Source organism: Mytilus californianus, unplaced genomic scaffold, assembly GCF_021869535.1.
Source record: "Mytilus californianus isolate M0D057914Y unplaced genomic scaffold, xbMytCali1.0.p SCAF_4, whole genome shotgun sequence".
Taxonomy (NCBI): domain Eukaryota; kingdom Metazoa; phylum Mollusca; class Bivalvia; order Mytilida; family Mytilidae; genus Mytilus; species Mytilus californianus.
Window position 1 is genome coordinate 76197775 of NW_026262690.1, and position 22043 is coordinate 76219817.

The following is a 22043-nucleotide window of genomic DNA, read 5'->3' on the forward strand; positions in this document are numbered from 1 at the left end:
CCTGTGATTCCTTGCTGTTTTGATAGATTTATGAACCTGTTCACAATCTGTACATAATCCCTCCTCACAAACTGTACACCACTTCTCTGCGTTTCTATTATTATCCGCATAACCACATGGACCACAAAGAATCAAATCCGACATGATGGAATACCTGTAAAGTCATGTTTGTTAGTATGAATATTAATGAATTGTAACGATTATTAAAGATTGAATGGTATAAAATCAAGAATTGGTTCAATTTTTATTTGATCACGAAATATGAATGTTTTCCCTCATTTAAATTCCTCGCCATTACACGTTTTATATATATTTTATTTAAATTGTACATGAAACTGAGATGGTTGTCTTGTATTTCGTATTTCGTACAAGATGTTTTAGCCAAGATAGCGGGAAAAAGAGGTAGGACCTTTTTCCAATGAATTAACTTCACTTCAGGGCAATTTTTAAAAACCTTTAAGAGTCTTTCTGTACTAATTTGTACTTTCAGTTAGTAACAAATAATATGTCCCTTTATTGAACAAATTGTTGGAGATGGATCATAACTGCAATTACAGAACGAACAAGCTAAACAAAAAATCAAATTATATGCATTTTCTTTCAAATTAACATAAATTCATGTTGATGCCTTACGATGCACAATTTAAAAAAAGACGTGTTAAATTTGTAATGTTTTTTAGAAATGGTCTGCAAAAGCCGTTTAAGGTGTTGAATAGCATTTATAATTTTTGAATATATGTTAAATGGTTGAGAGATCTTTCAAATTTATCATTTAAATTTTTCGATATTAAAATTTTTACTTGGTGATATAAATTTTCAAATCTTCACGTTAAAAGGAGTGAACGAAAGGAGAAGAAACAACTGATTGATTGATTTTTGTTGGTGTTAAATTCAGGGGGCAAATATTTCATCTAAATGCATTACTGGAACAAATTTACAACTTAAACAAAAAACAGGCTCTGCAAGGTAGATCAACCGGGATGAAGAACAGAATTTTTGACTGCCACTAAAAATAATTGCGTGGTGGATAGGGGAAGACAAAATGACAATACTACTTCATTTATGGAATACGTATATATGTACTTGACAAGTGGTTTTATTGGTACCGGGAACATTATATCATATTCAGTTATTTGTATAAGCAATGCATATTTATACCAATGACAATAACAATGACTAGAAGATATGAACTACAAGTAGATGCGTTACTAAAAAAAAATAGCAAGAAGATAGTATTTATTTTAAGGAACACATTTCTAGTTATATTAAAATATTAGTAGAAGTTGGCTTTATTTTATCATAAACAGAATGTGTAATAAAAATTATTGAGTAAAGTTAAGCACAAATTGAAAAAAAAATATAACACGACCAAAGCATTAGAATTTCTTCTGACACAAAGACGGCAAGACTTTCAAGCAGGTAGGTAAATGAATAAATAAAGATGATGAAGAAATAGAAGACGTCTTGCTTAAAAAAAACAGATTTCAGTCGTTTTTAGAACATATTCATCAACGTGTGAATATCTAGGGCAAAATTCTGTTATGGCAAAAGTTAAAGTTTACCTTTAATGAATCTTGAGCACGTCTAGATTAGTTTTGGTTTTTTTTTGGAACATTTCTCAATAACAACATATTCCTTATATTATTTGAATATAACTTGAATTCTTTCTTTAGAACACCCCTCCCCTGATAAATGTTAGAACAATAAAATAACAAACACATTTTGAAACCATTCATATCTGGAATAAGATTATTGTTTGCTTGAATACTCGGGACGAATGAAAACAAATAAAAAAATCAGGTTCTGCGAAGGGGACCGACCGGGTAAAGGACAAAAATGTTTGACTGCCACTTGGAAAGCAGAGTATGTTAGATAGGGTTATACATTTTGACATCAATGGACCTCTGAAAGTCTTACTGAAATTGGTTCTTTTACGTGCAAAGAGCTTTGCACTAACCTACTCAGAAACATCGTATTTAAGATATTCATTCCTTCTTTCCATGGATTGAGAACATCGGTTTATCAATAAAAACCAATTTGAATGATTTCCAACTTCGGTAACAATCTTACCCTCTTTTTAATAAGAGGAACTAACCAAAGATAAATTTTAATTACCGGAGGACCAAAATCTATTTTATCAAATTGCATAATTCCAGTTAAAGTTAATTTTTCGGAATATACCAAGATATGGACAACATTTATTGCATGAGCTATTAGATTAAAACATATTAGTTGATATTTATAATAAGAATTACGGAGCAGTTATGGCTTTCTGTGCATGCGATTCATCACACATCATACTCTAGGCTGTGTTCTAGTTTTCTTACTTTCGTCTTTTTTATTGACATCTGTTTAGCCAAAAATGTAACCTTTGAAATGGGGAGGTTAATCGTTAATTTAAAATTCCTTCGAATCTTGTGAAAATATAAGTAAAACCATATAAAACAAAAAGAATACATTTTATCGTTTCGATTCAAATATTTTTTTATTAGATACTAAAAGCTTATCTTTGCTACCCTATTTTAATTTTGTCAAAATTAGTTACCTACAATATTCCTTACAACAGTATAAACGTCATTGTTATCAGTAGATAAGTCTCGTGATAAATCGTAATGTCACCTGGGTATTTAAAAAGTTTTAAAATGAGGTAAATTTAAAAGATATACAGACATTTAGTTTTAAATGGTTTCATATATATATATGCCGGTTTATCCAAATGAACTGTCTCAGGTTATAGGTGGAAGGTTGGGCGTTAACAAACATGTCTGAACCCATCACATTCTTATACGCCTGTAGGAAATAAGAAATCTGGTATCCAGTGGTTGCCGATGGTTGCTGTCTGCTATAGTTGTTTTTCGTATGATTGTTGTTGTATAAGTCCGGCCGTTTTTGGGTTGTTTTTGTTTTTAATTTAATTCATGCAATGAACTTCGCTAATTTTTACGCTGACTTGTAAATGTTAACATCATTCACCTTTAGTCCTAAAAGATAGTTGTGTTATTGACAATCATTTTCCATATCCTTTTATATGTAATATAAAAAAATATCTTGATCTATCAGTTTTGCCACGCCTTCTTATTTTAAAGCATTGTAGTAATAAAACCAAAAAATATCTAAGACAAAAGGCAATGTAAAACTTTCTTATATCCTTTCATACCATAAATAGAAATTCAAGAAAAAAGAACTAAAGAAATATGTCCTGATGAATATGTTTTGTTGAATGTTTGCTTATATGGTTGACTTTCAAAATTTGCTACTCACAAAATCCCTTTCCGTCAAAACTAGCCTGTCAGATTTCTTAATTTTGCCGTTTAAAAATATAGAAAAAATTAAGAAACGTACGTTCTGTCTCCCTCGGAAAACAATACCAGACTTATAATTTGGTACGAGTGACGCGCTTTTCGTCTACATAAGACTGATTAATTGCGCTTTAATCAAAACAGTTGCAAAGCCTAATCAAATAATACGAAAAACGATTAAAGCAATCTTCACCTAAGGGTAAAAGGCTTTAGCGTTTTGAATATTTCAACATTTTATAAACAGGAAATTTACTAAAATTAGCATATCAATGATATTTTATGTCAGCACAAAAGTGCTGACTACTAGAATGGCAATACCCTCGGCAACAAAACGTCCACCAGCAGTCTATTGCAAAGCTAAATCAAGTATTACGAAGTTGGAAAGTATTAATAACCGATATTTCGAACATCTGTGCCAAATACGGCTTAGACAATCTATGATTGAGGAAAAAAAGATTAAATTGGTGTGCATCTGAGGCAGAAAAAATGGTACCAGTAATGTTTGTGGTAAATAATTCCAAATTTGGTGAGAACTTGTATTTCATATATCGTACTGAACTTTTAATCCAGGATATTTCAGAGACAACAATATCTACTTTATACCGAGATCTTTTGTAATTCAAAGAAGGATCAATAACAAAAATAATATTATGATTTTCTATTCTGAACTTCCCATTTCTGCTTGTGTACATGCCGTTTGTCAACGCCTATAGTGCTTTTGTATCTCATTTGAACTATATACCAGATTTTGTTCTCATATTCACTATGCTATGAGATAGACTTCATTTAGGAGTTTCTTTGGAAGAAATAAAAGAAGCCTTATCCTTTAACTTTATGTTCCGGCTAAGTGGATGATGTCTCTCATATAATTATTCAAAAATTGGTGACTATGTTGAACGCATCTACCCCTATCGAATTGATACAGTTAATTAAATCGGCCTCAGCTCTCGACTTACACCTAAAAATTGACAATCAGGATCAGTTGAGAACAAAACTTTACGACAAAAGGGATGATTACAGCTTCCAAATTGTGAACTTTCCATTTCTGTGTATTCTATGTAGCAACATTCCAACAGCGCCTACATATGGAACATATATATCGTGGTTGATTTCAGAGTTAGCATTTCCTATTATGATTTCTTGGATAATGGGTTTGCTGCTTTCAAGAAGCTTTAAACCAATGGTTCCAAGTGGAGAAGTAATTGTTGAATTTATCCCTTTGAAAATAATAAGGAGTAATTACGATTTTGTTGACCGTCATGGAAAATCTGTTTCATAGATGACAACGAATGTATCCAAATTGTCGTTACCGTTCTCTTTTCCTCGAATATGACATCATATAATTAGGTTTATCGCCGAATGATTACTCACTTGAGCGACACGACGAGTGCCACCCTTCAGCAGGATCTGTTCGCCCTTTAAGAAAACTTTAGATCACCCTTGTTTTGTTTTAAAGGGGTTTGTTTTTATCTTGCTTAAGTTAAGTGTTGTTCTGAAACATTAGGGATAATGATAAGGTTAAGGGTTAGGTAGGTTTGTACCTTATTGATTTATTTACGTAAGGGCTATATATTGTAATCTGGGCTTTATCCTGTCATTGCAGTATTTCATTAAGTTCTTTTCTCTCTTTTTCCAACGTTCAAAGACTAAAATATTAGAAACCGCCATAATCGTAATTGGTTTCAGGCCAGAGGATACGCATGATCATGGCGTGAAAATCCCGTTACCATGGATGGAGACCTTTAACCAATGAAACGTCCCGTAGGTCCCCAGAGGTTCCCAGAGGTCCCCATGTCTGCAAGAGGAAGATTGCGACCCGCTACCAGGGATTTTGAATTGACAAGACCTGTTGTAATATATACAAGTGCGTTACCAGCGCAATCTTTACAAACCACGACCAGGATTTATTCAATTACCTGTGTACGTTTGCACCTGTATTTATTTATCTTTACTGACCAGTGACTTTGACCCAAATATTTTACTACGTCCGTCCGTTGATTTTACGCTAATGTTTACATTTAGCCAAATACTGCAAAAGGGGGGTCACAGTTATTTTTAACGCTCTGGTAGGTTTTTATGTTGTAACTATATTTAAACATATTGTTATTAAACTTCATTTGCAAGATTTAAACATTTCTTGTCCTTTATCAAATATCATAAGATCAGTGCCGTAAGGCCATGCTACCAATGGTTATACTGTGTTACCAACAGTTTTAGCTTTTGACCACGCTACCAGTGACAAATATTAAATTAAATAAGTAACTTAATCCTCTGTACGCTACAGTTCTTTGTGATTTGTAACTTTTTTAAATTTCTGCTTTGCTTATACCGGAATGAGTGTTGACTATCGTTTGTCATGAAGAACGTGATTCAATTTAAAAATTTCACATTTGGTCAAGTTTCAGGAATAAAGAATTAGTAACATGACGAATTTGATGGTCAAATAAGAGTCAATTACCAATCCGCTACATGCTGCCTAATCACTAAATATAACTTACCGACTTATTTTATCGGAGTAAGACAATTGGTGAGACATGTAACGATGTATCTGCTAACCCTTCTGGGGGACCTCAAATCCCCCCGGTTTTTTTTTATTTGGGTCGTGTTGCTCAGTCTTTAGTTTTCTGTGTTGTGTTTTTTACTGTTGTTTGTCTTTTTAGTCGTTTTTCGTTTTTGCCATGGCGTTGTCAATTTGTCGTCGACATCTGATTTTCAATATATCTTTGGTGTCTTCCGCCTCAATTTCACTAGCAGTGTTGAATTCAACTTAAAAAATAATTAGATTAATGAAGAAGAACTATTGAAGTCATCATTGTTATAGTTGGTTTCTTATGGTATCATCAGCTCGGAAGTCAGTTCTTCGATATTGACTAATTCAAAAATGCCTTTCTATGATTTTCTGTCGATAAATTTAGATTTACAATGTAAATAAGATTCTGAAGTTCAAATTACATCAGGTAAATAGAACCTTAAGTGAATGTGGCTATTCTGTGTCTCTTTTGGTCATATAGCTCCTAAATTCTTCTATTAAAATACATTCTATTGTTGGTTTCTTATGGTATCATCAGCTCGGAAGTCAGTTCTTCGATATTGACTAATTCAAAAATACCTTTCTTAGATTTTCTGTCGATAAATTTAGATTTACAATGTAAATAAGATTCTGAAGTTCAAACTACATCAGGTAAATAGAACATTAAGTGGATGTGGCTATTCTGTATCTCTTTTGGTCATATAGCTCCTAAATTCTTCTATTAAAATACATTCTTTGCATACACCTTTTTTGTTAGAACGTACCTGACATAGGTAATTCCAGAAATGTATTTCAAACCCATCAAACTTGTAAGTTGATATTCATTAATAAGCTGTAAGGTTTGACGTGGAAGCGTTTATCTAATGGTGCATATTTAGTAGTAGATGATATCCAAAAGGATCACCGTACAAAATAAGCATACCATACTGTCACTAGACATTAAACGAGCAACAATCAATCAGCAAAATGGATGAGATTGTTTTACATCATCGGAATTTCAAACAACAAACGACATTTTTCAATCCCATTATTTGGTTTACGTTGACTCATAAAATTTGAACAAAGAACACGACACTTATAACATTTACTAAAATATTATTGACATATTTGTCAAAAATATGCAATCAGGTGGAAAAAACACCAAAGTAACTATATGTTTACTCTGTCCATTGATTCACACAACATAAATGGAAAAAAAGGCTGGAAGAACGACCTCTCATAAATGCTGATAACTCGTCAGTTTAGTCACTCTTCTTTACCTGTCAATACTCCTGACACACTATACGAAAACTTGAAAAATATCGCACATTTTCGTCGATTTTAAATATATGCATATAAACGATTTGGTTAAGTGCCGATACATTTCAACTAGATAGAAAGGATAAAGAAACATCTCGTAGCATCACACCTAAGCGGCCCTCAAACAAACAAAGCTCTAACAAAAGTAGTAAACAAGAGAGCGCAGGTTGAAACGTCTCGCTTGATTACGACACTTACTAAAGAGGAAATCCTGGATAATCATAGGACTGTTCTATGTTCCTTTGGAATTTCGACCAAAGATGCAGAACTGGATTTTCCATCACTGTATTGGATACCTAAACTACATAAGTTTCCTTACAAACAACGGTATATTGCTGGATTTTCTAAGTGCTCCACGAAACCTCTTTCTAAATTATTAACATCAATTTTACTAACAATCAAAGCCGGGCTTCAAAGTTATTCTGAAACTACCTATTCTAGAGGTGGTTTATAGAATACATACAATCTAAGACTCTTTCATCTTGCAATAGTATTTTTAAAAAATTGACTCTTGTACACTTTAAACAAGTATTCCCCACTCCCAACTGAAAGACAAATTGAAAGAGTTGGTCCTGCTTTGTTTCATAAAAAAGAATTGCCAACGTAGATACAAGTATATTGTCTAGGGAGGGATAAATCCTACTTTGTACAAAATTCACTCTAATTCAAAGAACAAATTTTCTGAAACTGACTTGATCAAGATGCTTGATTTCTTGATTGACAACATATGTGTTACATTTGGAGGACGTGTTTTTCAACAAACAATCGACATTACCATTAGAACAAACTGTGCCCCTCTTCTTACCGACTTGTTCCTTTATTCACATGAGGCTGACTTCATAAAGAAACTTCTTAGGAAGAAAGAAAAGCAGTTAGCAGTATTCTTTAACTTAACTTATAGATGATGTTCTCTCACTAAATAATTCAAAATTTGGTGACTATGTTGAACGCATTGTAATAATCCTGTCTTGCTGATCATTTCTGCTTCTTATAGTTTCTTTCCATCTACTATATTTATCTAAAATGTACAGAAAATTGTTAGAAATCGTCTTTCAAGGACAACAACTCATATAACGAGTCAACTGACAATTTCGGTCATGTTGCTTTAATATTAGATCTTGAACTTTTGGTCATTTTTGCCATATACAGTTTCTCTCTATCTGCTATAGTTTCAACAAAAAACACTAAAATTGAGAAAAGTTGTCTTTCATGGCAATAGTAACATCTATGGTAGTTAACTGTCGATTTCTTCCATAATGAATGAATTGAGGATATTTTCCTACTGATCAATTGTGTTGTCACAGTTTCCACCTATCAACTTTAGTTTCTGTAAAAAACACAAAAATTGGTAAAAATCTTCCATCCAGGGCAAATACTTCTATAAGGAATCACCTGTCGATTTCTGCCTTGTTGGGTTATTTATAGATCTTGTCCGGCAAAAAACACAAAATTGGCAAAGATAACAGAAAATGCTTTAAAATCGTTAGGCAACAACTCCTAGTACGAGTCAAATGACAATTTCGGTCATGCTGCTTTAATGTAGAGCTTGTCATGTTGGTATATCTGTCATATGAAGTTTCTCTCTATCTACTATCAACAAAAACATTAAAAAAAGGTAAACATCGTCTTTCGTAAACAGTATCTTCTTTAAGGAATCGACTTAAGATTTCGACTATGTTAATTATATGTACATCTTGTCCTTCTGATATTTTTTGTCATTTACATTTTCCCTCTATCTTTTATAGTTATTACTAGTATACAAAAATAATAGACAAAAGCGAAAAGAAGATTGAGAAAATCTTTTTTTTTTAGGGCAATAACTCCTATAATGAGTCGTCAAACCGTTTTGGTCAAAATCAATGGTAGGTACATCTTGACATTTTGAGCTATTCTGCATAGTCAGATTTTTTCTATCTATAATAACAATTTACAAGATAATAGACAATACTTGCATTTTATCCTTTTTTTATTATTTTAGCCTTGATAGTCATGTTGGAAATATGACACATTTTGAAACTAGATAAGGATGGTAATGGCCAAGTTTAGTTTCGTTTGGCAATATATTTTCAAAGAGGAAGATTTTTGTAAACGTTTATGGACGACGACAGACGACGGACGCTAAGTGATTGGAAAAGCTCACACTGGCCATTTTTGCCAGGTAAGCTAAAACGGAAGATAAATAAGAAATTTAAATAGTCTTCCTCTTATGTCGAGATCATTTAACGACCCATGAACTTTACAAATGTTGTCAACATGAAATGAATTCTGCAAGACTGACATTTTTTACCCTACAATCAATCCGTAAGCCAAGAAAAATACTTTTGGCGGATGTAACAGACATAACCATGAAAACTTTACCTTCACCAGTGATCCATGAAAAAAGAGGCCTAGGTCAAAGAATCTTTGTCAGACGGAAAATCCACGACGGGTGTCACTAGTGGTACTGGATCAGCTTACCCTTCAGGAGCTCCTAAGATCACCCTCAGCTGTTGGTGGGGTTCATGTTGCTCAGTCTTTAGCCTAACAGCATGAATACAAGTAGAAAATCGATTTATGACTTTTGAACAGCGGTTACTACTGTTGCCTTTATTAAATTTGTGCAGTGAACTTTTTCTTTCGTCTTTCGTTTTTTCCATGGCTTTCTCAGTTTTTCTCATTATATGAGTTTTGAATATCCCTTTGGGATTTTCATTCTCTTTTTGAAAATAAATACAATTGACCTATTGATCATAGTACGGAAACTAGCTTAGCACCGGAACTTAAGAGTGACAATAAGGTTGTGCACTAATTCATATAATATTCATATCACGGCCGGTTGAACCCTGTCTGGCGAATCTTGCAATAATTCTATATATTAACTATATGTGTCCTATTGCTGATAATACTTAGTAACAAAAGCAAGTGAAAAAAAAGCTTGAAACTTTATTTAAGCAGTCGCTGAACCATGCAAATGAGGGCATATGTTAATCAGAAATTATGGCATCTGTATACTAGATATGAGGTACGCCTCTGTCGTATTATCATTCCTATGTGTATTATCCTTCATCATTCGTCACAGGCGAAACAAAATTTGATCCGTTACTTTGTAAAACAATTTCTTTTAATTGTGTAGGCAATCAAACACATGTTCATCAAACAAAATAAATATGTTGTCAAAACCAAGCATTTACATGAGAAAAAAAATCTTTTAAATCATAGCCATTGTTATTTTCGCAAAGTAATAAATTTCTTACTTCGATTTGTTCGGGATTAGTTTAGTAATTTTGAAAACAAAAACTGATCCTTAACATTTTTTCTTTCTCGAAAATGACGTTCATTTCCTAAATTATATTATTAAATACTAGCCAACAAACGAAACGATACAAGGCAATGTATTTTCCATATATAATGAAATTGGATACACTGTACAAATGTGAATAATTGCCCAATTAGTCTAATATTTACAGAGTGTTATTTTTTTTTATCAAAACCATTGATTTAAGGCAATTACGCGAATTTTTTTTTGGCAATTTTTGTTATTTCAAAAATCGGTATTAGATATTAAAACTTAAAACTTAAACATGGTCTGCTCAAAATTTTGAATGGCTTTGCAAATATTTGAATACTTAATTTTCATCTTCGAAATTAAGTGCCGACTTTTGTCATCATTTTCCACAAAATAAATTTTACCCTTATGTTCCATAACACGGTATTTTCTCACTTTCCAATTTGGTCAGATTCTTTTAATCATATGCGTTTGCTTTGCAAATGAATGTTTTTTATTGGATAATTAAACAGTTTTTCCTATTAATTATATTTCATGATAAATTGGAGTTCAAACTTGTGTATCGTTACTTTTGTTGACTAGTATATTTAAAAGTTGTTTCAAATTAATTTGAACATTTTTGGATTTGACTTGAAACTATTCTAGATTGTATACATCAGAATCCCCACAAGTACTGATCAGAAGTAATGTTTTTTTTTTTTTTTGTCTTTGTTGTAGTGTAATACAAATGGCATACACGAACCATGATATTTGGAGAGTAGTCCTTTACTTAGACTGATACCCGGCCATTATTGAAATTCTTCACAATATTTGTATATTCCGAAGGCATACTGGATATTTTGCGGAGTGAACTAACCTATCCTTTACTGGTTTTTCTCGTCATGTTGTATCACTTTTAAAGAATTCGATATTGTATCAGCAACAAATACATTTTGATGACCATCCACAGCGATTCCATTCGGGGAGCTGAATAATTCATTCTTATGTACCCATATTACCTCACCTGTCAGGGAAATATAATGTACAGAACGATCGTTTGTGACGCTAAAATAAATTCTATCAATGGTTGTTGCCAAGAAACGTGTGCCGTCAATTCTTAATGTTTTTAGTACGTTTCCTGCAATATCTGTTGTTACAATGCCCCCTGTACTGATAAATAGTTTATTGTCCTTGAATGATATTCTATAACAGTTCTCTTCAAATTTATCTATCCTCTCGATAGTATTGTTCTTTATATTTCGGATTTCTAAGTACTTACCTCTTCTATATGTAACTGCAATAAGGTTTTCGTTAATGTCTGTCAAATCAAACGGGTTGTCAGAGCATGGAATGTCATGAGTATGTTTACCACCTTCGCTATACTCCATTAGTACATTACTTCCATTACTATTAGCTAACAACAGATTACCATTTGGTCCTCTGTCTCTAAATCAGCTAGATTTCTGAAGGCCGAACGGTGTAATCGTTGACATGTTGTCTAAATGGAGAGTTGTCTCGTTGGCAATCTTTCCACAACCAGAGACCACATGGTGTAGATGTAAGCAAGTATAGTTCATCATACGGCCTTCAACAATGAGCAAAACCCATATGGAATAGCAAAAGGCTGGGACATGCTAAAATGTAAAATAATTCAAACGAGAAAACCAACGGACTGATTTATGCTAAAAAAAACTCAAATTATGTATCATAAACAGCAACCAACGCCAACCACCGTATTACGGGCTTTTGACTTGGAACAGGCATATACAGAATGTGACAGTATTAAACATTTTTGCGCGCGCTCAACCCTCCTTCTTACATAAAAAAAATGTAAAAATGAGTTGAAAAGGAATTGATTCTACTCTGATCAACACAAAGCACACAAAAAACTAACAAAAAGACCAAAGACACACAGCACCTATCTAAGAGTACTTGCAGTAATTGAACGCTAGTTTAAAGCCAATTACAACAAATAAAAAATAATGTTTCCCTAGCTAAAATACCAATCAGTACACATTCATGCCTGTCTATACTTTGACTCGTGCACTGTTAAAATATTCCGTTTAAAATTTTGATTTTATTTAGAAACATAGTTTCACGTTTTAAAGTGATCTTTCTTGGTACCAATGGTTGATCAAATGACGACTTCCTCTTTTAAGAGGTGTGACAAAAGACGTTAACAGAAAATCAATTTAAAAAATATAACTATAGACAGAAACGTAAAATAACTATAATTTACATACCTACAAACCTGCGTGTGATAGATGTTAAACATTGTTTTTTGGATTTGAATTATATTGTTACTCCTAGATTTCTGACCAGGTAACTGTTTGCTTCTTCGGTTAGACGTATTTATGACATATATTTATAAAAGTCAGAGTAACATATCTGCCTGAAGACTTCTATGAACATTTATGAGCTAGCATGAACATGCATATATTCAAATAGTATTTTCGAAAATACGTTAAAATGAAAACTTAAGTATAGTTGATGTTTAGCTTATGCATTGTAGTATCAGAGAAAAAGGACTTAACCACGGCAGTTTGTTATAAACAAATCAGATAGATAATCTTTATTCTTCAGATTGCAAGTTCCATGTGATCCATTTTCTCAATATCCAGGATAATATTCATATAAAAAAGTGTCAGTTTTATCTTTCTTTTTAAAGTTTTAAAAACTCATTTAGAAAGACTGTTTTCTGTTCATGCATAACCCTTCGTAGCTCTTTTATGACCAAATCATACACATCTAAGAATGTCAATATTTGCTCTGAAACAGAGTATGACTCATAAATACACAAACTTCATTATACTCTTGATCGGAGAGACAAGTTTTGGTACGGTAAACGTTGGATTCCACTTTAAATGAAAAATTGCAATTTATCAAGTCGCCTTGTAACCAAAATTTCAGATTTCTTAAATTTAATAAGAAACATTTAGTTTAAGGTTTATGAGTTTGAATGTCCCTTTGGTATCTTTGCTTCTCTTTCTAGAAAAAATCAAGAAACTAAGTTACAACTCCCCCAACCAAAGTTGATCTAAAATGGTTTTGACTATTCTTTTATAGTTCATTTAGATCATATAGCTCCTCGCGTATTTATACATACTAAGGTAAAAAAAAACCGTAGAATTCGTTATGAAATTAATCAAATATTTACAAAATAATAAAATTATAAAGCATGAACATATGAGCTTAAGATATGCAAGCTAGCCTTAAAGTTCGTTAATCAGTTAATATATTGCCAATAATTACCCATTAAGGCGGTTGCGGTTATTTCCAATGGTTACTTCTTGTATATATCACTGTTTTAGTAATGATGAGCAACAAATTTAAATATAATTGTTTCATTTAAATTTATTCGAGAGATCTTGTAGATATACTTGTCGGGGCTAACTCAACTATCGTTATACAGAAAGAACACAACCATACAGTTTAACGTTTACTTCATATATAGTCGAGCTGATAAGGCTACGTCCCGCATTGACGTCAACCCTAGATACAATTGGTAAAACGCGATGTCTTAACTCCCGCGGTATTCTCAACATTCTCCGGGCCGCTAAAAGTAAATATTAAAATTAAATCACAATAAAGTAAAAATGAATTAAAATTACTGTCTCTCAAATTCAAAACTTAAACTTAATAACTTTAGCACAGTCACTAACTTCCAGATTAGTTATCTTCTAGTTAAATCACAATGAGTCTATTACGTACACAGATAACAGTGTCTATATTTTTCGCGCACCTGTTCACATAATCAATGCGATATTATCATATAATCGGTTTTTGAAAGTAAGTCAATAAATCAAACATTTTCGTAACAGTCCATAATAAGTCACAACAGTTCATTAGATACGTATCATTCGGTCCATCTTTTAATATTTTCCCTGTCGGTTCTGCTTCCTCATCTCTCTCGATAAATCCGCGACGTGTCTGTTCCTTTATAATTTCTTTTAAGCCAAATTCCTCTGATTTATTCGAAACCAGTACGTTCAAGATGCTGGATGTCGTAGACGAACGTACACTTCCTGGTTGTAAGGGTCCTGATAGTAAGTATCCAAGCTTTGACTTAACCGCGATCGGTACGTCTCCTCTTATTACTTCGTCTTCGATAAAGTTCCAATAGTATTCGGCACCAATAAGTAACGATATCTCAAAAGAATCGTATTGAGTAACTGGATGAGCGAATCTTAATCCTTTGAGATAATCCATATTTCGGTTTACGTACCGCATATGATTATGTATTGGAACTGCTATAGTAGGAATAATAAGGACTTCAATAGGAAATTTACGATTATTTTCGGTTTCGACAAATACGGTGGTTTTGCGTAGTTCTCTTGTGCTTGTGTTGTCCTTTCCAAATGCCGATAGGTGTACAACTTCAGCTCCTTCAGTTTTCAAATTCAATTTCTTCGCTAGATCATCTGTTAAAAAAGATCTTTGTGCACCCTCATCAAATAAAACATTCGTATCCATACATATATTACCTGACCATACAGGAGCTACAGCCGTTTTCAGTAGCACACTTGTACGCATCTGTGTCGATGAATGCAAAACTTTAGTATCTTCCTCGTTTTCAGTGTCATTTATAAGATTGACGGGTGTAGATTGAATCTGTTTATTTGTATAGCTTGTAATGAATGCTAAACCTTCGCTGTTAACATTGTTACTTGCACTACATAGGCTGGAATGATGTCTGTGGTTGCAGTGTCGACACGTTCGTTTCAATTGACACTCATTAACATGATGATTACCTAAACAATTAAAGCATAAATTATCACGTTTTACGATAGACATGCGAGCTTTATGATTACTAACATTGGTACAGTGTGCTGGTGCATGAATCTCTTTACAAAACACGCATGGTCTTTCCGTAATATTCCAGGGTTGGCTCTTCGCGTTGTGTGATGTGTTTCTTGCGATGATTCTGTTCCTGTATGAAATGTACATTTAAAAGCAATTGCAAACTGACGGTCTAAAGACTCGAGATATGTACCTGTATTTTGTCCTACCTCCATGATTTAAATTTCATTCAATATGCTCCTTCTCAGATCTTTCAAATTCCAACTGGGACGGTCCGTGTTCTTTGGCTAAGTGTTGTCGGATTTCACTGGATAACTTTCTCATGATAATCGGTACCAGTTAAGTTCCATATGACATCTCAGGTTGTCCGAGCGAATATAACCCTCTTACGTAGGCTTCACATCGGTCATAAAATAATCTTAAGCTTGACAAGGTGTATAGTGGTTGGGCAATATCTAAAAGAGCTTGTAAGTAGGCTTCCGTAATTCTGTGTGTTTGTCCGAACCGTTCCTTGAGTACATTTATAGCCTCCATGTAATTACCATTTGTAAGCGCAAATCCAGTTATCGTATTCAATGCCTCGCTTTCAAGTTGGATTTCAGATAATTAAATTTCTCAATGTTTGTCAAAGTAGGATTAAAATGTACAGCAGATTCGTACGAGTCCCAAAACGTTTGCCAATCTAAAATGTTGCCATCAAACTTCGGTAGTGATAACTTGGGTTGGGTAAACGATGGTTACTAGTACTAGCTATATTTTGTGGAGCAATAAGACCTGTATCAGAGCCATTGTAGCTTGTCTGTGGTTGAGCGGCGGATGAAGCATAGAATGGTGTTGCGTTTTGAAAGTTATCAACATTTGCCGGGCGGAAAGGAGGGCTTTCTACATTGAGTACTTGATATGAAGATTGTGTTACATTGGAACTTGGTGTACGGTTTTGACCAATTTGTATAAAATTACGAAAATGTCTAAGTTTAGTGTCTAAATTATTTGAATACTCATCTGTATCTACTATTTAACTTTCAACGTTGTCTGAATCCGTTGCTTCCATATCTGTTCGTTCAGTTTTTCCAACAATTTCTTCTTTTGCGTAAGATTATCGTATGTTGCAAGTAGTTCATCTCTGTCGAAGTCCGTGTTTTCCTTCGCCTCCTCAAATTTTCGGAAAAGTCTCGTCACTGCTCTTCTATTTTCAGTCCTAATATTCTTTAACTTCTCCATCTTTGATTTAATCCTTTGGTTACGGCACCATAAATGTCGGGGCTAACTCAACTATCGTTATACAGAAAGAACACAACCATACAGTTTAACGTTTACTTCATATATATTCGAGCTGCTAAGGCTACGTCCCGCATTGACGTCAACCCTAGATACAATTGGTAAAACGCGACGTCTTAACTCCCGCGGTATTCTCAACAATACTATTGTAAACCCTATTCCCATTTATCGGTACGGTATGATCTGAGTTCCAGATTGCTATTTAAACAATCGTTTTTGGCAATCGTGCGAATCAGATTTTTGTCCGTCTTTCTGAATGCCATAAACAATGGATTTTCAATATATTTTGATGAGATTTACTATTGCAGCATACATTCTTTAACAATAGACAGGTGTATACACAAAATGTAAAGAGTCTATAAATGTGTTTATTGTTTATTCTTTGTCTTTAAAGAACAAATAGGCACAGGTCAGATATTTGAATGACGAGAATCTATCCTTTTGGGGGTTTTTTTTTCGGGAAAGACTATACGGCTTGAATTGGTATTTTAATGATTACTGCGGAAAAAAACTCTAAAAAATTAAAAGAAAACTATGTACAAAATTTTACTCTGGTAACTGTTTTTTTATCATAAAAAGGTTTCTGTTCAAGTTGCATAAAAGGTAAAATCACAAAAATACTGAACTCCGAGGAAAATTCAATACCACTCCATGAAGGTTTGACAACCTTATTAATGGTTATTGATGAACTTTGACTACAGACTGAATTAAATGTTGACAACCCCGACGACGGAATGTAGGATCGTTAAGTCTAGCTTCAGCGACAAAATGTCGCAGGCACTAAAAAAAAAGCTTCGGACGCACAAAATGTTAAAGTGTAATTATATACCACGGATTTTGTGCCAGTCTAGATCAACAGATGACCCCAAGGGTTGACTGAGGTATGAAACATGGTCATCCCATGACTTCATCCATCCGACAAAAAAAATGTTGAAAAGTGGTTCGCCGGTTCTTAAAATATAAATGCGTAGCCTCGCTCGGTTAAAATAGCGACGATAAATCGGTCTATGCTCTGTGGTCGAACAGTGCAATGCTCTCTGCACTTGTAAAGAACCCCTGCAATAACTCTCTAACGAGTTCGTGTGGGTCTCGTTGCAACGCAAAATGTACCCTAATCATCCATACCCTGATTTTTGCTAGCCGTTTTCTAGTTTCTGTTTTTCCTTTTTTTTAATTTCCCGCTCTTCAACAATGTCAACAAACTTTGAAGAACCTACCCATTGGATTTATTGTTTTTTTTTGCTCTAAATATATATGAAATATTTGCAACTGGATGTAAAGTAAACAAAATCCATCAATTAGTTAAACAACTAGGCCGGTTTAAACTTGGACCTCTTGAATCATCTCAAGGATGTAACATTTCAAAATATAACCTAATTATGGTATAATCTATCAACAAGGAAATTCTTTTGTTAAAACACACATGTTTATCACTTTAACTATGAGATTTAATCCTGTGATTATGCCTTTAGGTGTCTTTCAGATGACCTTTACTATATAACTAATATTGTCACATGCCATGATTAGAAATTTTTGGAAGATCAGTTAAGAACATTTTTTTAAAGAAGTGCCTTGTCGTTTTGGAACTTCATTTGCCAGAAATTTGTTTGATTGGTTGATAATAAACATCCAATGAGCCTTTCCGGTATTAAAAATTACCAGCAATGAATATTATTATGTTATTACGTGTAGGGTCTCATGATAAAACTATCATCTTACAAACAGTTATATGTATTGGCTTTCCATTGAATAGCGAGTTTATTTAATGTCAAAAAACAATTGGTCTCTGTTTGTTTATGTACATTCGAAACCTTCTATTTTTGTAGTCTGTGACTGTATGACAATTTATGTACCATATATTAGCAAGTCAAAATCAGTTTTATCGGCTTGATAACTGGTATTTTCTAGATCTCATTTACAGTTTTCAACTTGTTCGTTAGCTACGTGTATTTAAAGTGCAACAGTAATATCAAAGCTTTTGAAAAAACCTACTTTTGATTGATTCGATAGTAAGGACTTCTTCTAGGATCTCAAATAATCAGCTTCAGTTTCTATGAATATTTATTTACTTTCATACCAGTACGGAGCATCATGGTGTGTACATTCTTTAGGTTCAACACATTTAGAGACGCGTAACAAAGGAGCGTTATTAAACGGTCTATACCCTACTACGCCCTTTTGTATTGGGGAACGAACAAAAAAATTGAATCCACATCTAAACGTCCTAGTGATAAAAAGGATGTATCGACATAGCCATCAATTTACAAATAAGAAGATTTTTGGTATTATTGTAAATGACACATTTATGAACAGTAGACAAAATGACATAAATATAAGCAAATTAAGACATTCAACAGCCGATTAGTTAGCTATCAAAATAACAGAAATGACAACATGTGAAAAACCAGACAAACACGCTTATTTTTTGTAAAAACAATAAAATAAAAACAAATATGACAGCCAGCAAACAACGACAATCACTGAGTTATAAGCCCATGATTCGGGGACGCACACAAAGACAGGGTCAACCATGCTTGTGAGCGCTCAACCCTTCCTATAACCTAAATGTTGGTTTGTGATTAAAAAAAGGATAACTTAGACATAACCATAATGCCAGTACAGATTATAATGTATCTTTTTTAGAAGGCTCTCATTATAAATTATTTCTAGTGGAGCATGTTTTTTCTTAGTTCCTACTGTTCCTTCTAACTCTCAATATATATGATAACTAACAGATTATAATACTTATTTCCTTATTGTTCTTACTAGCCCTCACGATATGTAAGTACTAGCAGAGTTTGTTTTCTCATTGCCTCGTCGTTCTTACTAACCTACACTATATATGATAGATTACAGAGTATTTTTTCTTATTTTCGCATCGCACTTATTAGCCCTCACTATATATGATTACTAGCAGAGTATGTTTTTTTTTATTTCCATATTGTTCTCACTAGCTCTAACTAAATATGATTACTAGCAGAGTTTGTTTTCTCATTTCCTCGTCGTTGTTCTAACCCACACTATATATGATAATTACAGAGTATGTTTTCTTCTTTCCGCATCGCACTTACTAGACCTCACTATATATGATTACTAGCAGAGTATGTTTTCTTGTTTCCTTATCACTCTTACTAGACCTCACTATATATGACTTCTAGCAGAGTATGTTTTCTTGTTTCCTTATCACTCTTACTAGACCTCACTATATATGACTTCTAGCAGAGTATGTTTTCTTGTTTCCTTATCACTCTTACTAGACCTCACTATATATGACTCTAGCAGAGTATGTTTTCTTGTTTCCTTATCACTCTTACTAGACCTCACTATATATGACTTCAAGCAGAGTATGTTTTCTTGTTTCCTTATCACTCTTACTAGACCTCACTATATATGATTACTAGCAGAGTATGTTTTCTTGTTTCCTCATCACTCTTACTAGACCTCACTATATATGACTTCTAGCAGAGTATGTTTTCTTGTTTCCTTATCACTCTTACTAGACCTCACTATATATGATTACTAGCAGAGTATGTTTTCTTGTTTCCTCATCACTCTAACTAGACCTCACTATATATGACTTCTAGCAGAGTATGTTTTCTTGTTTCCTTATCACTCTTACTAGACCTCACTATATATGACTTCTAGCAGAGTATGTTTTCTTGTTTCCTTATCACTCTTACTAGACCTCACTAAATATGACTTCTAGCAGAGTATGTTTTCTTGTTTCCTTATCACTCTTACTAGACCTCATTATATATGACTTCTAGCAGAGTATGTTTCCTTGTCTCATTATCGATCTAACTAACACACTTGATATACTCGTCTGAAGTGGATCTTCATCACTGTCTTATTGTCACCATGGTTTAAGGTCTACAATTTTATTCCAGTTTGATTTTTTTTTTAATTAGTTTGATGAACATATTTAAGCCCAGTAGCCACTAGTTAGTAGTTACTGACATGAACATACGGGTGTTGTTTTATTTGGAGCTGTTAAAAGTTTTGATTAATCATTATAAATAAAGGAATGTATTTCACTCATGCATACCAATGATTCTTTGTTTTTGGTTTTGCATTTTCTTTTGGTCCTTTTTCGTTTTCTTAGCCTTTCATTGTTTAATAAGGTTTCGGATTTTAAACCGATTATCTCGATTATCTCGATTATCACAGTAAAGACATTAGTTATTGAAATGCGCATCTGGGGCAGTGAAATTTGTATCGTTAAAGTTATTTTCTTAATAATTCTTATTTTGGTGAGTACTAATATTTAATATATTATACTGAACTTTACTTCTAGGTTACCTCAAAGACAACAACATCTGCGTTTACTTAGTTCTTATTTTTAACACAAAATAAGGATCAACGTCAAAATGATGTTTTGTTTTTTAACCTGAACTTCTCATTTATGCGTAGTAACCTGCCAACACACATAGTTCTTATATGTCTCATTTGAACGATATACCAGATCCTGTTCTCATATTCACTTTATATGCAGAGTAGAAAAAAACTTAAGGGTTAATGAGATTAATGAAGAAGACCGATTGAAATCATCATAGTTACTGACGGTTCCCGAGGGTAAACTATCATCAGTTCGGTAGTAAGTGTTTCAAAACTAACTAATTTATAACATATCTCTCTTAGGTTCTCTGTTGATAAATTTAGAAATAAGATTCGCAAGTTCAAACTACCTCAGGTAAAGTTTGCCTTAGATAAATGTGGATATTCTTTATCCCTTTTGGTCATATAGCTCCTCAAGAGTATTCTAGTAATTATACACCCTTGGCTGTATGGCCAGAGCGTTCCTGGAATAGGTAAATCCAGAAAAGAGCATCAGACCCATCAAATTTATATTGTTTATATTCATCAACCAGTTGTAAGGTTTTCCATGGAAAAGCTTAATGGATAGTTCATATTTAGTAGCAGATGCCTTCCAAGTGAATAATCGTACTAAATATGCATAAAACATCTAGACGTTAAGCAGAGAACATTCAATCAATCAGATGGATGAACACTGTTTTGACACCATCTAGATATCATACAATAATCTCCCAATTTTGTTTGTTTCTACCTTGACTCATGAAATCTGAACAGATTACAACACACTTGTGATACTTACTAAATTATTACTGCTATATCAAAGAAGCTAGATGCAATCACCTGGAAAACACCTATGTAACTATCGGTTTTCGAGTCATTCTTGAATATCTGTCAATATTCCTGTCATTTAATGCGAAACGCAAAAAACCGACAAATTGCAAAATATCGCACGTTTTCGTTGCTTTTTAATATATGCAAAACGATAAGGCCAAAACATATCAACCAAACAGAAAAGATACATGAACTCGATTCCTAGAATTAGGGACATGGCAGCCACGGAACCAAGCAAAACGATTTTTAAAAGGCGTATATGTTTTCAGTGCGTTTACAAAGGTGAGACCAAGGTTTATTTGAGATTTAGAATACCGATATAATACATCTCAGAACATAGCACCCAAGGGGCCCTCTTAAGAACAACCCAAATGAGTAAATATGCTGAAATGTCTCGCCTACTCTATTGGTCATTATCAAATTTTATGTCAAAAGTCCTTACATAAAG

At 33.4% G+C, this 22043-nt stretch overlaps 1 protein-coding gene and 1 long non-coding RNA gene across 4 annotated transcripts; both read right to left on the reverse strand.

Annotated features, from left to right (window-relative positions):
- Nucleotides 1–16: 16 nt before the first annotated feature.
- LOC127738554 (uncharacterized) lies at nucleotides 17–17070 on the reverse strand. Of its 2 annotated transcripts, none has more exons than XM_052249842.1 (2): nucleotides 11652–17070; nucleotides 17–154 (listed from the first exon to the last, which is right to left on the reverse strand). In XM_052249842.1, the coding sequence occupies exon 1, from the start codon at nucleotides 15317–15319 to the stop codon at nucleotides 14141–14143; it is 1179 nt and encodes a 392-aa protein (XP_052105802.1). In that variant the 5' UTR covers nucleotides 15320–17070; the 3' UTR covers nucleotides 17–154; nucleotides 11652–14140. The 2 variants fall into 2 exon arrangements, with proteins under 2 accessions (XP_052105802.1, XP_052105803.1); XM_052249843.1 differs by lacking the exon at nucleotides 17–154 and adding an exon at nucleotides 7223–8146.
- Nucleotides 17071–18802: 1732 nt separating this feature from the next.
- On the reverse strand, nucleotides 18803–20829 carry LOC127738560 (uncharacterized). Of its 2 annotated transcripts, XR_008000112.1 has the most exons (4): nucleotides 20197–20829; nucleotides 20014–20135; nucleotides 19892–19952; nucleotides 18803–19709 (listed from the first exon to the last, which is right to left on the reverse strand). It is a non-coding gene; the product is annotated as an uncharacterized LOC127738560 (long non-coding RNA). The 2 variants fall into 2 exon arrangements; XR_008000113.1 differs by lacking the exon at nucleotides 19892–19952.
- Between the last annotated feature and the right edge of the window lie 1214 nt (nucleotides 20830–22043).